Source organism: Anabrus simplex, chromosome 5 (genome assembly GCF_040414725.1).
Source record: "Anabrus simplex isolate iqAnaSimp1 chromosome 5, ASM4041472v1, whole genome shotgun sequence".
NCBI classification, from domain to species: Eukaryota; Metazoa; Arthropoda; class Insecta; order Orthoptera; family Tettigoniidae; genus Anabrus; species Anabrus simplex.
Genome location: NC_090269.1, coordinates 313,838,332 through 313,855,104, shown reverse-complemented (window position 1 = coordinate 313,855,104; position 16,773 = coordinate 313,838,332). Strand labels below are relative to the sequence as shown.

The window sequence follows — 16,773 nt, the reverse complement described above, 5'->3', positions numbered from 1 at the left end:
AAATAAAAAGATTTTATAATTTTAATATACACCAGCCATGCGTCTTGGTGGCTGTGCTATTTACCAACTGATGAGCCCAACTTAGCACACTGGGGCGAAACGTTGGCAACTGGGATTGAGTTCGCTGGAAAATTTATAATGTCCAATAACGGACCATTTATACTGGTATCATAAGCGGTATATTCTGAGCTGTCAGTGGAGAGATGGTGTGGAACGACATTAGGAGACGAATAAGTTTCAGTGGTGTCTTTAAAAGTAGAAAAGATCACAATATGAAGATAAAGTTGGAATTCAAGAGGACAAATTGGGGCAAATATTCGTTTATAGGAAGGGGAGTTAGGGATTGGAATAACTTACTGAGGGAGATTTTAAAAAAATTGGAAATTTATTGAACATCACTTAAGAAAAGGCCAGGAAAAGAACAGACAGGGAATCTGCCACCTGGGCGACTGCTCTAAATGCAGATCAGTAGTGATGGACTCTCTTGATCTTGGATGTGCTAAGAAGAAGAAAACTAAATATGATGGCCTACAACATCTGAAACCCATAAAACTGATAAACATTAACATTACATTGACTCTGTTATTAATTGATGTTAACTGGGATGTGCTCTCTGTCTCTGTCTCTCTCTCTCTCTCTCTCTCTCTCTCTCGTTTCCACTCATATCTGCTCGATGGTATTACTGCTGCAAATGTAGAAAAACTAACCCAAACAATGATGTGTTCAACCGCTAGTCTTTCTATGTATGACTTGAGATGCCACAGCATGATAATTAAAATTAATCAGTTACTATAACTTACCTGTCAGACTATATTTAACCTTAAAAAAAAAAATTAGCTGGTAAATGCTTTTTTTTTTTCTTTCAGTAAACATGTGACATGTGTAGTATTACTGGTAAGTACAGACAGATGAACATATTTTATCATTATTTGGAAGAAGTCATTATTTCATTTACAAAATAGTTTCAAAATAAGGTTTATATAATTTTAACATTATTTATTCCTACAACCTAGACAATATTTTTCAAATAACCAGCCGATGTCTGGAAGCAGTGAGCGATACAATTTACTATCTTATGCAGCCAATATCAAGTCTAAAACACTTCAATACAATTAGCAAGTATCACGAAGAAAAGTAAAAGATATCAAAATAAATTAACATTTATTACAACCTGTATCCAAAGTAACAAGAACTTGCCATCAGTTTTGAGCATCATTAACATAACATTGATAACAAGAGAACCAAAAACAGGCATTGTGATTATATATGTACATACTTAATGGCTGCTCAGAAGTAAAATATACAGAGGCAACGATTCTCTCAGTATACACAACAATCTATATATATCTTATTTAAAATGACTCTTTTACACTCTGCTCATATCTATTCCCCTAGGGTTAAGCACTTTGAAAACACGAACAGAGGGGAACACAATGAAAAAAGCCAAATCATTACTTTACTTATTTAATTCTCACACCTATAACTTTCTTCTTCATATTGTATCAGTATATACAGTGATGAACTTATAATGACTGTCAGTGAGATAACCACAAATATCACATAAGAAATAACCAGGCCAGGTTTAGTTCTTTTGATTTTTAACTACACTTATTCACATTTCTGCCTACACAAAGTTTTTATGCGTAATTTTGAACCTACTTAGATGATGATGGTTTAAAAGCCAACTTACGACTCTTCAATACAGACCACTTGTGTCGTTTAATGTAGTACGTAACAGCAGCAAGGAGAGAGAACATAAGTATTGCCTGAAAAACATAATGTCATGGATTAATTCTGTGTATACACGGGCAACAACAAAAAACTTTTAATTGAAAAGTAAACTGAATTTTATAATGCTCATGGACCTAACACTTGAAGTACAAGGAAGTGACTGACTAATCCTTAGATTACTTGGCATGTTCAACTCATTTTATTGTTATTAGCTTGATTCAGTAACATTACTCACTAGCCACTGAGGGTTAGAAAAACCTGGGGTGAGGCAATGATTCTTTTAGTACACATACGGAACATAAGCAAGGTCATGATATTATGTGCGCACAGAAGAGCCTTACAAATAAGAAGTGTACTGTAATCCAAATATCCTCCTGAGATCAGAAGGGCTGTGGAACCATAGGTAACCTAGCACCTGAGATCTTCATAAAGCCACAACATTCTCCCTCCTGCAGCTGGTCAAATATGGTGAGTCCGAGTTCACAGATGAGTGAAGACCCTAATTTCATAGAAGATGGGTTTGGTACAGCAAAGATGGAGAAGAGGTTAGAAACATTTAAAGGGTAATATGAAAACCCGCTGCCTTGCAGATGATTAGAGGCTAAAGGAGCAACAAAGGGGAAAAATAAGGACTGAAATGAAGGGACAAAAAAGGAGGCCAACTCCATATCTTCACTAACTGTCAGCTACTTCATCTTTCTCAGCCTTAAAAGCATCACACTCCATCTTGTCGACAGCCGCCATCACTTCTTCTGCAGTTATCTCTTGCACTAGCCCACGGGTGGGAATTCTTCATTCTAGGTGCTAGCATAGTAGTTGGACCATCTCTGATGGATAGATAGCAACCCCAGGATCTTTTTGTCAGTTTCTTTAACATTCATGACATATCCAATGTCTTCCGACTTTGGGACGCACAACTGCGGGATTTGGCTAGACTGTATACATTTGTTGCAATCTCCTGGCTTGTCAAGTTGATCATATAGGTCCCAGTAGTAATATTTTTAACTGATGCCATTTCTTCAGTGGCAATGTCTGCAAGTCGTGTGTACCACCAAGTCTTATTGACCAACTGCTTTTCTTTAAAACAATCATAGTATATTTTTCTCCCACCACCATGTCCCCTTGTGAATATAGCTGTGATGAGACTTTGTTTACCCCAAGATGATCTTGGTAGCTCAGCAGCGAGGTGCATTTCTTGCACTGCATCATTCCACCTTTTTATTTTTAAACAATCGGGCCAAGAAACCTTTTCTTGACTCTTTAATATCTGTTCTGTCCTACTAATGTTGTGAGATTTTAATATGGTCACAACAGATGGCAGCGAGATTGCTCGTGATGTCCGCCGTCTGTTAGAATATCTCTGATCTCATGCAGGAATGAGCTATTATATTCTGTGAATTTTGCAAACCAGATTTTTGTCTTTCAATATCCTGATTGAGGATTGTGTTCCTTATAATGAACGTTATGATTCATAATCGGACTAGGAAGGATGCTCCAATGACCTCCGTACTTGCAAGGTATGGAAGGCATAGTTCCAGGTGGAAGGCTCATAATTTATATTTAGTAGCATCTTAACCTCATGCAAAGGTAATGTTTTGCTTCACGTCTATGCAGGTGTATTGGCGGACATGATAACCTGAATTATTGTTTCCTGTTTGCATTCCTTTATGTGAGGTGTTTTAGTCATTTCAATTTTATACATTCTTTCCTGGCCATTCTGAGTGGCGGTGTCGTTGTTTTTGTTCATTTTCCTTTTGCGTTTGTTGCATTTTGATTATAAACAACGCAAGATATTTTGATGACATGTGGTTTTGTGCCTGTCTTTTATTTGACCTGGGTTATTGGAGACCTTTTATTTCGAACGCACTGTTGGTTCAGTTATGCGTGCTCCTGTCGCATATTCGTCCACACGTTCTGCTGGGGTAAGGTATTAGGAACCCAAACAGTGTTCATTTACCTGTCACAGAAATATGTGAATTTGTACGGAAGTTAAGTGTGATGAGATTCTACCATTGTATGAGATGATATAAGGAGCTACTAAATATTGGTGCGCTATTTACATGTGATAAGATTGTGTGCCAAATCAGATATTTTCTGGTCTCCTTACTTATCTCCCTACTTGTCTGACTGAGTTTTCAATGACTGTGTTAATGTTTCGCTTTGTTTCTAATTTTAATTCTTTGATTTTGTATGCCATTACATAACCTTCCCTTTTTTTTTTTGGAAGGAAATTTTGTTACAGTGATGTCAAGTGCCCCAGGTAGACTCAAACCTTTTTCCCTTTTGTTTGTTCATTGCCCTTTTATTTTACTCCTTGTGGCGCCATGTCTGTCCAGCTCCAAAACAGGCTTTACACCAGGAACATTGTCTTGGAAAGGAAGAATAATAGCAACTGATTATGTGGTGAACAACAAAGAAAGTAAGACAGCTTAAATGAGATTAATATTGTTCAACGTCAATCACAAGAGTGATTTCGAGAAGGAAAATTCCAGGTAAGAGGAATTTCTTCTTATCTTAAAAATACAATAAATAAAGGAATCAAAGTCCGTACGTTCTAGCCTACCGTCAATCTTGTATCCTTTATCCTGTATATGCCTATGTTATTAATCAGGGTGTCTACTGAGTTCCTTTTCAAAATTCCAGTATATTCAGTATAACTATCAACAACATTCCAGTACCTAATGCTATGAATTTCTTAAAGTTCTTTAGGAAGAATTACACCCTTGATGATTTCAGTTTTGTAATTTTTTTGCCAGCAAAAGCACATTTTGTTTTTAGTAAATACAGTTAGCCTTGATTTTTTAATACAAACAATCTTAACATTTTTTACAGGGCCTCCCTACTCCCTTCACAGCCCTCCACTCCACCCATTGCTTTTAAATCTCTTTAATTAGAATATTTATACAACTCTTGCTTTGGAAAAAAAATTACAATCCCAATGAATACAAAATTGCTTGTAAGACTATTAAAACAATTACAAGACAAAAAGATGACAAATTGACAGTTTTATATAAATGAAAATAAAATAAAATTATGTAACTGTTGGCTTTCAATTTTTTTTCTAAAAAAAAACAACCACACATCACTGCTTATAAGTGACAATGCACTTTTGGCTGTTTGGATCGCTTCGTTAACACTTATATCCAATAAACACAACCAAAGAGAGAGTATCACATAACACACACTGTGGAAGTAAACCGTTCTTGAATAGATTCTATACCAGGCTTATTCTAAATAAAAACTTGTTCTAGATAGTAAGTCACAAGAAAGGCATATATATTAAATCAATCACTTTTATATGCATCACAGAAAAAAAAACATAAAACATGTTACTCTATATGCAGTTTTTATGCTTTATAATATACAGTATGTATTGTACAAAAAGTTGCGTGCTATGGTATATAGTTTATACATTTTATAACAAATTTGTGAATTATTGTCGTATATACTTTTCACCTCTTTCTCCAGTTCTTCTGTCTCTTCCTTAGCATTCTGCATAACACACCATTTCTTCAATTCTATACGTTTTATTTCTTCTGCTGCTAACTTTCTTTTGGCTGCGATGTTATCTGTACTTTTTTTTAATACTTTTCTAAAGCTGTATTTCTCAATGTTGATGCATTTTTGGCTGCATGGATTATCTTTTGCGTAACACTGACAGCTAATACTACACCAGCTGCAGATACTGCATCATACACCAGACGCTGTGCAATCGAGCTATTTTCATGAAGATTCTCTACTAGGCATTCTTTGTTTATTGAAAAAAGCTCTTTCTACAGTAGCGTTGCCGTGAAAGAAAACAAGTACTTTTTGTGTGAAGTGGATCAGTTCTTTTGAAAAATTGTGTTGAAAATTGGCAGTGCTAAGAAAATCATCCAATCAATTGGTTTTGGGATCAAACTTCTTGAGATACTTCACTACTTCTTCCTTTGATGAGAAATATAAGTAGTCTTGCTTTGCAACATCAGCTTCCATTGGAGATAATTGTTTTATCTCAACAAGAACTTCTAATGCAGCAGTTACCCTGCACGCCCTAATAGATGAATTGGTTATAATTACAGGATTGATGCAGCTGGCACCTCTAACAAACTTGAAAGCAAGAGAGCTTTTGACAAAAACCTTCACACAAATATCAACAAGAAATTTCCTGCAGTTTCCATAGAACTGAAGAATTTTCACATATTTTATTCCCTTACCTTTTACAGCTGCTGAGGCTACAAATCCAATGTCAACATCATGGAAAGGCTTGAGGTTTTCTGTTTTCTTCAAATCAATCGAGAGAAGTTTTTTACTAGTATTTGCTGACTCTAAACCCTGGTTCTTTATAATTCTTCCTAACAGGTGTTCAAGCATAGTACTCAGATTAGAGAACATAAAAGGCTAAAGAGAATCATTACTCTGATACTTGGAGTGATATTGTTCTAGTCAAGGGAAACAGAACGCATGAATCCCAACTGTGCTGGAAGTAGATCATTTCTTCCAAAACTTTTTATAACTCCTAAGTTTTATGATGCAGGAGGTTTATCCTCAAAAACATCAACATAGTTCTTAATATGTGGCAGCATTTCCACAGCTCTTTCAATAACTCTTGAGTTTTTGACCCATCTGATAGAGCAAAACTTCAGAGGAAAGAGATGTGATTCTGTTACGCGTTTGTAATCTGCACGTCTACTTGGAAAGTCCATGAAGAAGTAATATAGAGAGCGCAAAAATCTGTGAATGTTCCATTCAGAGTTGTTGTGTGCCATTCTATATGCACCATGAATAGCATGCAAGGAGAAGGTACCAAAATACAACAGCTCCAGATCTGAAGGTGAATCATGTAAGTGCTTCTTTAGATCTTTCAAAAACTTCAGGTTTACATTTGGCCCATCCAATGATACTTGCAGCATCTTCTTCGCAACCAAACCAGTCTTTCAAGTTTTGCAAAAATGTCATCAGAAGGTCCTCATGAATAGCATGACCTAAAAATGAGGATGTAAGATTTCTTGTTTTAACTAAGTTTCAATTCCAAAATCTACCAGCCATATCCATTTGACCCTTCTGAGCGACAGAATTTCAACTTTCATTAAAAAAAAAAAAAGACACTCGTTAACCAAATTTGTCAATTCTTTTCGGAAGTATGGACCCAGTTCATATGTAACTAGGTATCCAAGTTTATCCTTGCACAACTTGAACTTCTTTGCAATTTTGCTGTCAGAAAACATGATTTAAAAAATATCATTACAAATGCCAAAACTTCTAGCAGAAGAATGGGTCACAACTTGAGTAACAGCCCACAATACTTCTGCAGTAATAACTTCATCCTTGATGATAAAATAGTTAAGAGTGCTTCTAGGCACAACACAAGTATGCTTATCATTAACAACTGAAGTTAGCACTTCACATAGTTCAGCTTTCACTGGAACAGAGTTTGTGGTTTCTTCCTTGGCAGGTATCATGTGAAAGTATTTTGCTGGAACTTGAAGCGTTTACTCTTTTGATGTGCCTTTTGCCTTTGGCATGGGATCGAACTGAAGTCACCCCCATGTTGCTAATTTCGAAACTAGTCCTACAAAAAGAGCAATACCTTTTATAGTTATTACTTTCATTTCTCTGAAGCCAATTGCAATTTGAATTTATTGTTCTATCCAACCAGTCTTCTTTCCTCTTATTTTACTTATTGTCTCTGAAAAATAAGTGCAACACCAATGTAAATAAATAAATAAATAAATAAATAAATAAATAAATAAATAAATAAATAAATAAATAAATAAATAAATAAATAAATAAATAAATAAATAAATAAATAAATAAATAAATAAATAAATAAATAAATAAATAGCGGCTGTATTGTTTGGTAATAGCAATACGCACTAACTTTTTTGATATCTTCTTTCTTGTCTATAGCGCCGTTCCTGCATCCAGGATGGAGGGCGTACAAGAAAACTCCACTTAGGGTCGGCGAGTATCTCAGGGTAATCATCATAGTATTTTAACATGTGTCCAAAACAAAAGACCCGACTTGAAACTAAATATTTCGTTGACTTAGAAAAACAGTGATGGATGTCTCCATCAAAAGAGTCGTTGAGAGACCAGACATATTAAATTAGGCAATATCTAAATCAAAATTATACATTATACTAAGTAGCTATGAATTACATCTCAAAAATATCTTACTATCATTTATTCATAAAAGGAAAATACGATGGACAAAACGTGTAAATATGGATTGAAGATCCAAAATTAATCAATTAGTTCAGTATTACAAACTTGATTCATACATAATTATTATTCTTTGCGTCTCTCCTTAATATCAACATTGAAATGGATATCCGCTTGACTTTCATAGTAATCATACAATAAAAAACTTAACAACTGTAAATTCGCATGAGTTAGTATTAATTAAATTAAACATTTTATTTCGTTGTCGTATGACGCTCCTCATTTTACCGTAAGTCTGTGTTCAATTCTTAGGACAAATACTTTTCTTATTTATTCAACATTTCGTAGGATTCTTAAGTTTTGAATTTCATTATGGTTCATATTGACAATGGATCACTATCAAAGGGTAGGAAGGGTCCACCTATAACCAGTTTTATAAGACAATATACAAACTAATAGTACTGAATAGGTGGACCCTTCCTACCCTTTGATAGTAGGTTTCGTAGGATTGGCGGAAAGGATAAGATTAGTTTTGTATATCAATAGAAATTATATGCTATAATTAATCCAAAATAATAAATTGATTATCCTTGCATTATTCATCAAGTTAGCTTCCAACTTAAATATATCATAAACCAAGTGAACTCTCAACTGAATCAAAATTTCAATGCATGACCTTATATAACTAAACTATGAGCGTAGGGAATACCACGGTTAAAGGTACTGAGTGACTATAATCCACTTAAAATTAGGAATAACTAGCCATGTTAATCAATGCCTGCCATAATCGATATTTCATAAAACATATGAGTAGGAATATAATATTGAAATACTCATTTAAATGAATAATCATTCATATTAGGATTTATCTTTGATGATCAACTCCTATCTCACTATTCTCAACTAATGCCTCATGTTGTCATCTTACTGTACGATATAGATTTCGAACCAAAGAAACATTGTTATTGCTTAATAAATACTATCGATCCGCGTCTGCGTCAATACTTCATTCTCTCTCTTTCAACATACCATTCATTTTCATTATATCCTCGTAGCATTATACTGTATTCATATTTCAATTCTTTCATTTTCATCATCACATAACATCATCTCATATTCCTATTCTCATATCTTTTGCAATACTTCACAACACTTATCGCACATAACCTATATTGACGCATATCAATCTTAATATTTAACTAAATAAATCTAACATCGGTTCAACGCCTTCACATTTAATACCAACGTGCCTTCTTTCTACCTTTATATCCATAACTAACCTCTTCTCACTCATTTATGACAGCATATAACTTATATTCATTAACATAATATCCTACATTTCATTTAAAATCCTATAGCATTCTACGTTCAAATACTTCACATATGTTATGGCATGATTCACTATGACTCATTAATATCGTAGATATTACACTACCATACTATTTAGTTACTTCCCTAACTAGAGATGTTCTTATTTTTTTATGAAGACTGCCTATTTCCTTCATTATAACGACACACGATTAGGTCACTTGCGAGAAACTATCCTAATGCGACTCGTTTTGAAGACATATATGATTTACCATCTATTAATCAAATGGGTGGGGCAGTAGAATAACACCCACGGTATCCCATGCCTGTTGTAAGAGGCGACTAAAAGGGGCCCCACAGGCTCTGAACTTTGGAGTGTGGGTTGGTGACCACGGGGCCCTTAGCTGAGTCCTGGTATTGCTTTCACTTACTTGTGCCAGGCTCCTCACTTTCATCTATCCTATCTGACCTCTCTTGGTCAACTCTTGTTCTTTTCCGACCCCTACGCTATTAGGTTTGCGAGGGCTAGGGAGTCTTTCATTTTCACGCCCTTCGTGGCCCTTGTCTTCCTATGGCCGATATCTTCATTTTTCGAAGTGTCAGATCCCTTCCGTTTTTTTCCACTCCACAAATTCATCATTCATCAATCCATATTTCATTAATCATCCTTCCAGATCACATCTGGAATGGTAAACCCTGACTACGGTCAGAAACATTGATCATTGATCAGATAATCAGCCAAATATGATTAGTCTTCTCACGAATAAATCCACCGGTTTGGACATACAAAATCAGCAGGTCCAAACAAAGACACCACTCGGATACGGTGGGGTGTCACGTAGAAGATCAAGGCAAGTCGGAGCGCCTGGAAGCCCAACAGATGACATGCAGACACATCCGGTTAAGAAAAGACTGAAATTCAATAAACCAGGACAATTTTCACTTTTTGCAACATTAAATATCAATTCAATTATGAAAGTTGGCAAGTTAAAACATTTAACAGATGTATTGGACCAGCATAAGATAGTAATAACAGCTCTTCAAGAATTGCGCAATACAGATCAGGACCCATTAGAATCAGGATATCGCCTTTACAAAGGTCCTCCAGGGAAAAGAGTGATGAAGAATGTTCCTCAATCTGGAGTAGGATTCTTGGTCCATAACAGCATATTAGATTCAATTGAAGCTTTTTCTTCGACCTCCCCAAGAATGGCACTCCTAACAGTTAAAGTAAAGAATAAAACATACACATTGATAAATGTCCATGCCCCAACGAATGACAAAAATAACAAAGAAAAGGAAGAAACAGAAAAATTTTGGGAAGAATTTGACCAGTTGATTTCAGGTATCTCTGATACACATATTAAAATTTTACTTGGTGACTTTAATGCTAAAATAGGAAAAGAAAAAAGATTTTGTACAGTAGTGGGTTAATGGCCAGCGCATAAATTTACAAATAAAAATTGTCAAAGATTAATTGATCTTTGTATAGATCATGGATTAATTTTGGACTCTACAAGGTTTAAAAGAAGACCACACAAACTAATGACTTGGAAATGCCCTAATACTAAATTGGGGGAGTTCCAGATTGACCATGTGGCCATGGACAAGAATTATCACAAAGAAATTTATAATGTGAAAGTACTCCATGGGGTAGACATAGATTCAGATCACTATATTTCAAATATTAAAATAAAATTAACGCCAAAAAAGAACAAAATATCCAAATCCAATAGGAGGAAGAAGTATGACCCTAGTTATTTAATTAATAATAAACTGTATTTTGAAAGGTCTAAAACTCCTCTAAGCGACAATTTGGGGACGGTAATTGAAAAATTAAAAACCATAGCTGAAGAAATTGCTCCTGTTAAAAAATGAAAGAGACATGCTTGGTGGAATGTGGAGTGTGACATAGCGATTCAAAACAGGCACAAAGCATGGTTGAACGATCAACAAAAGAGAACAGAAAAGTCCCGTGAAGAACTAAATAATGCTAGAAAACAAACAGCCAAAGAAATCAGAAGGGTTAAGAGAAATTATCACAAAGAATCATTAAACGCCATAGATGAAGCATTCATACAACATAAGACGAGGGATTTTTATAAAACGTTTCGACAATACCAATCAAACTATACTCCAACAACACTTACGATGAGAAATACAAATGGAAAACTGGCACATAGTAACCAAGAGAATGCAGAAATTTTAGCTCAATACTTTCAAGAATTACTTAATAGCGAAGAACCAACACAATACCTAGAGTATGACCTTCATTCAAAAAATAAAACACCAATAGAAAAGGTTACACCACCAGATTACAATGAAGTGCTGAAAGCCATCGATTCACTTAAAAATTACAAAGCTTCAGGGTAGAATCAACTAACTGCAGAAATATGGAAGAATGCTAATACACAAACCATTCAGAATTTACATAAATACCTCATAGACATTTGAAATACTGAAAAAATGCCCGAAGAGTGGAATATGGCGATAATACACCCTTTACATAAAAAAGGTGATAGATCAGATCCCAACAATTATCGGGGGATATCATTGCTGGATATCACTTACAAAATTTTTTCAAAGTTATTATACATGAGAATTCAACAACATCTTGACTGTGAACTTGGAGAATACCAAGGAGGCTTTCATCCAGGGAGAAGTTGTCCAGATCAAATTATCAGTTTAAAGTGGATTATGAAGCATCATAGGGTTAGAAACAAAAAGTTAGTTATCACTTTTGTTGATTTTAAGAAGGCGTATGATAGTATCCATCGTGAGTCATTATTGAATATCCTAAAAGAATTTGGTTTACATCCAAAACTTATTCGCCTTATTGGAATTACCCTTAAGAACACTAAATCTAAAGTCGGATTTAGAAATGAACTCTCAAAGCCATTTGACATTAATACTGGACTTCGGCAGGGAGATGGACTCTCACCATTATTGTTTAATTGTGTGTTGGAAAAAATCATGCGGGAATGGAATAAGATGTGTCAACCTAACACTGGCAGAAAAATAAGACTCAATTGTTTAGCATTCGCTGATGATCTTGCACTACTTGCTTATGATATGGAAGAAGCTAAATTGCAAATAGAAGAACTTGATAACATAGCAAGAAAAGTTGGATTGCAAATTTCATATGAAAAAACAAATAATGCTAACCTTCCCTGTTACAGCACCAACCATTACCTTAGCCAATACCAAACAAATTAAAATTGTGAATAAGTTTAAATATCTTGGTGAAATTATAACTTGGAACACCAATGAAAAATCATCAATAGAAAGCAGAACATTAAGTTAAAAAAAGCACAATGAATTACATGGCCAACGTACAAGAAAAAATCTCTTTCAATAAATGCTAAACTTCAACATTACTGTTCCGTCATTAAACCTGAAGCGACTTATGCTTGTGAAACACTATTTAAATTGAACACCAAAGCAACAACTGATACACTGCAAAAGGTTGACAGAAGGATACTCAGAACAATCATTAATAAAAAACATCAGGTGGATGGACAATGGAGATTATTGCCTAATGCAGTGGTTTATAGGGAAAGTGAATCTATAATAGATATGATGAGAAAAAGAAGAATTGCCTTTTTCTGTCATCTTTCTAGATTAAATGATAATAGGATAATAAAACAACTATTTAATTACTTTTGGAAAAGTAAAACAAAAAATAATTGGTTTAAAGAAGTTCGGAATGATTTAGAAGAGCTGAATATTACAATGAAGCAAATTGAAAATAGAGAAGAAAAAAGGATTCTCAAGAACAAACAATATGTCATATCTGATGAAGAAAGGGCAGCCAGGTCAGCCAGAATGAAGAGGTTTTGGGAAAGGATGAAGATGATGCAAGCTAAATCTTCAGTTAATTCTTTGTTAACGTAAATGTATTTGGGTTTGATTTAAGTGCTCCAATGTGGGCGTAAACTATGTAAATAAATAAATGAATAAATAAATAAATAAATAAATAAATAAATAAATAAATAAATAAATAAATAAATAAATAAATAATCAAATGCAAGCAATCTACTATGTACGGAAGATGTTCCTAGGAGGCGGGACACGTCCTACAATTAATTGATTTACTTAAAGCAGGTATTTGGTTCAAACAGGTGGAAATGTACTTTTATTGATTTAATGTAAATAAGATTTCATAAAGGAAATGAAGCTGGTTTCTTTCAATATGCGATATGTTTCAAGCTGTCAGCGGTGAGTTGGCATGGAATGACATAAGTTCGATCTGTGGAGTTGTGAATGTAAGGCAAGTAGGAAGTTCCCGCAAACACAATATAAAAACCGTCTTTGGCACCGCCACCAAAATTGCTCACAGTCTAGGTAAAACCAAGAACAAATTGTCCCCACTTTTACATCCTGGGGTATACGAAATTACCTGTACTTGCAGTAACGTATACATGGGCCAAACATGCCGATCCATTGGCACCCGTATCAAGGAACATGAACGTAATATTCGTCTCAACCAGCAAGACAAATCAGCAATAGCTGAGCATGCTCTATCGTCGGGTCATAATGTCATGTTCCAAGATGCTCGAGCTCTTACCCACACTAGACACTACAGGTCCAGGATTATACGGGAAGCTCTGGAACTATGTAGAAATCCTAACAATTTCAACAGGGACACTGCCTATCAATTAAGTAATACCTGGTTGCCAGCCATTAAGGATTTACGTAGGTAGTTACTTTCCCTGTCCCTTCACTATTGTGTTTTCCAAATTCGTATGTTCCTCATCGCCAGATGTTTCATTCCAGGCTTGTGTCAATGTCATATGTTAAATACACATGTTATGTGACTCTCTTAGACTGATTCTGATGGTTCCGTCAGCTTCTGTTTCGAATGCTAGCCATCTGGTGACGAATGAACGTACCATTTCCACTTCTATTATAATGTCGAAATTCAAAAGCTCATTGTTTAAGAAGCCTTTCTTGTGGACAGTCGAGATTTTCTTCTGATGACGCAGAGCACAGTTCTTTGTGAAACGTGAAGAATCTCACCTTATTTTCTTTACACGGCATAAGCCCAAAAGCCTATATCATCTCTATAAGCATGGGCCATGAAAGCATCAATGGCTACATTACTGTTTATTTCCTATTAACTGGTCTAGTGATATTAGGGATATTTAAGGCATTTAAGCCTTCTCTATAATAATAATAATAATAATAATAATAATAATAATAATAATAATAATAATTGTACCGGAGGTACACCTTCTCCATCCAATTAAACGGTGCGCTTTCTGTAAGGCCATCTATATAATTGACTTGAACTAACGTAGGCAAGATACTTGGATTTTCAACTATTAGACGTGTGTACCATCGGCCTAAGTGCCCCCTCTGGTGGGATTAAGGACAATTTACATAATGCTTTCTGGATCTTGAATTGGTAGATATTTCATACATTGACTCACTTCTATACCACCTGTCCACCCATCATCCTTATCACCTTCACAGAAATTTTTGCAATAAATTATTTCTCCAGGCACCAACTCCAGTGAACCAGTGGTGACAATATATCGATATAAAGGTTGCTCATATGGCGTGTCTTTACAGAAAGTAACTTGGCAAGAAGCAAACAATATTCGCCACACCAACAATAGTTACCTTGCAGTACTCACCAATGCAACCGAGACAACTTTCCTAGCTAACATCAGTTCAGGTAGGTGTTTATGAAATAATGGAATTTAAATTATTGAAATTAATATTTCTGTATTATTTTGACTCTAACATGTTAAGCTGGGAGGAAAAAAACATCTTAATCTTGCAATAGTAGAGGTTGACAGCATGCTGACACTAGTCCAGTGAATAATAAGATACAGTATCTTTGTCATACAAGATCATAGGTTCATTCTTGGATTTCAGGGGATTTTTGAAGAACAGAAATTCGATAACTTACCAGGTCAGTTAAATCAATGTTTAAAAGAATTCTGATGAGAATATTAGATTTCTCCCAGCATCATATTTGGTGACAGAAGTACATTTTTAGATCCAAAATAGTGATCAATTACCTATCACCCAATAGACCAAGTCTGTGAATAGAGAGAGAGAGTGTGTGTGTGTGTGTGTGTGAATGTAAAGTATTTCTTTTTCTTTTCCACATGATAACCACCGTTTCTTCTTATTCAGATACTCCCCTACCTGGGAGTATAAGTTTCCCCTTCATGTTACTCTGTACATCCAACATTGTACTTCCATCAACATGTTCTAGGCCACGTCACATTGTCTTATACTCTACTTAACCAATTCCATCCAGCGTAATCTGGCTTGTGCTTGGCCTCTGTTTCCTTTGTTTTTAATTCCATGGTTTTTCTTTGACAATCTTTCTCCCTTAGTTTGATATGTTCTGTTGGTTTCAGTAAATTTCTCACCATTCTAAACTTTTGTAACTTTCTTTTTGTATGTCATCATTTCCCATTTTATCTCTTGTCCTCTATAATATTCTTCCCAGTTATTTAATTATATATATAGATAGGAACATGAATTTATTTAGCATAAGGTTTTCAGTGCTCGGAGTGTCTGATGACATGTTCAGTTCATCTGGTGCAGGTCTTTCTTTCTGGCGCCCATGGGCAACCTGTGTGTCTGGGTGCAAGATGATAAAAGTGAGGTAGGGAGAGGGTAAAACCTGATGTCAGAATATTCCTGTCGAATAACACCAAGGAGTCTGCTCAAGGCTTAACATCCCCATATGTAGAACAAATAACCTTCAACAGCGTCGTGTAACCTCGCTTCATATGAACACTGCGGAGAGTTTTGGAATTGAATCCATGCTTTTGGCACACAATCTAGTGATTAGAAGTTGTATACCACCACATCTCCTACCCGGCTGTCAATAAGTCACCACTGATCTCCATTTAGAGCAGTCGTCCAGGTGGCAGATTACCTATCAGTCTATCATTATCTTTTCCATCTGTACATTTATTATGTTGTATGTTACTGTGTCTATAGATTTATTATTGAAAGTATAATCTTTCTCCTTCAGAATTTCAAGATTTGTGGATGGAAGCTCGAATGATTGATGGAGACTGGGAATGGGAACATACAGGGGAAAAGTTGCCTGGTACCATGGGAAAGAATGGTTTTCCTCCCTGGGCTAACTCACCTGCTCGCCCTGGATATAACTGCCTAAATCTCTACCGACAAGGCCCTGGAGAAGTTTTGTTTGTGGATAGGAAGTGTCATGAAGAACATGGATTTATCTGTGAAGATGGTGAGTACAAACAGTTGTAAACATCATATAAATAAAATTATAATTTTGTCAGTACACTTCAAATTTTGACCTCAGACTTCATATTTATCTGGGATTAAGTATACAAAATTAAAAAATGGCTTCAGTTCAATTTTTGTCTATCTAGATGTTTACTGAACATCATGGGAAAATGACTCAATAGAGTTTCTCAAAGCTTGGTATTTACTGTAAGTTCAGATATTTGGAGACTACTTTGGGCTGAAAACATTGTGCAGTGGGGAACAAAGCAGCAAGCAGAGCAACAATCAAAACAGTGAAATCAAACTCACGATTGCAAGTGGGAGCTTGCATAATGCAGCGGAGAGCAGAGAGTCACTTTT

At 35.3% G+C, this 16,773-nt stretch overlaps 1 protein-coding gene across 1 annotated transcript in view; it reads right to left on the bottom strand.

The window, feature by feature from the left end:
• Positions 1-1,448: 1,448 nt before the first annotated feature.
• Positions 1,449-16,773, bottom strand: part of Cyt-c1 (Cytochrome c1) — a 121,891-nt gene continuing 106,566 nt past the window's right edge. Inside the window, exon 8 of the mRNA XM_067147536.1 lies at positions 1,449-1,766. Coding sequence (XP_067003637.1) covers positions 1,656-1,766 — 111 coding nt within the window. The 3' untranslated portion in view covers positions 1,449-1,655. The remainder of the gene's footprint in view (positions 1,767-16,773) is intronic.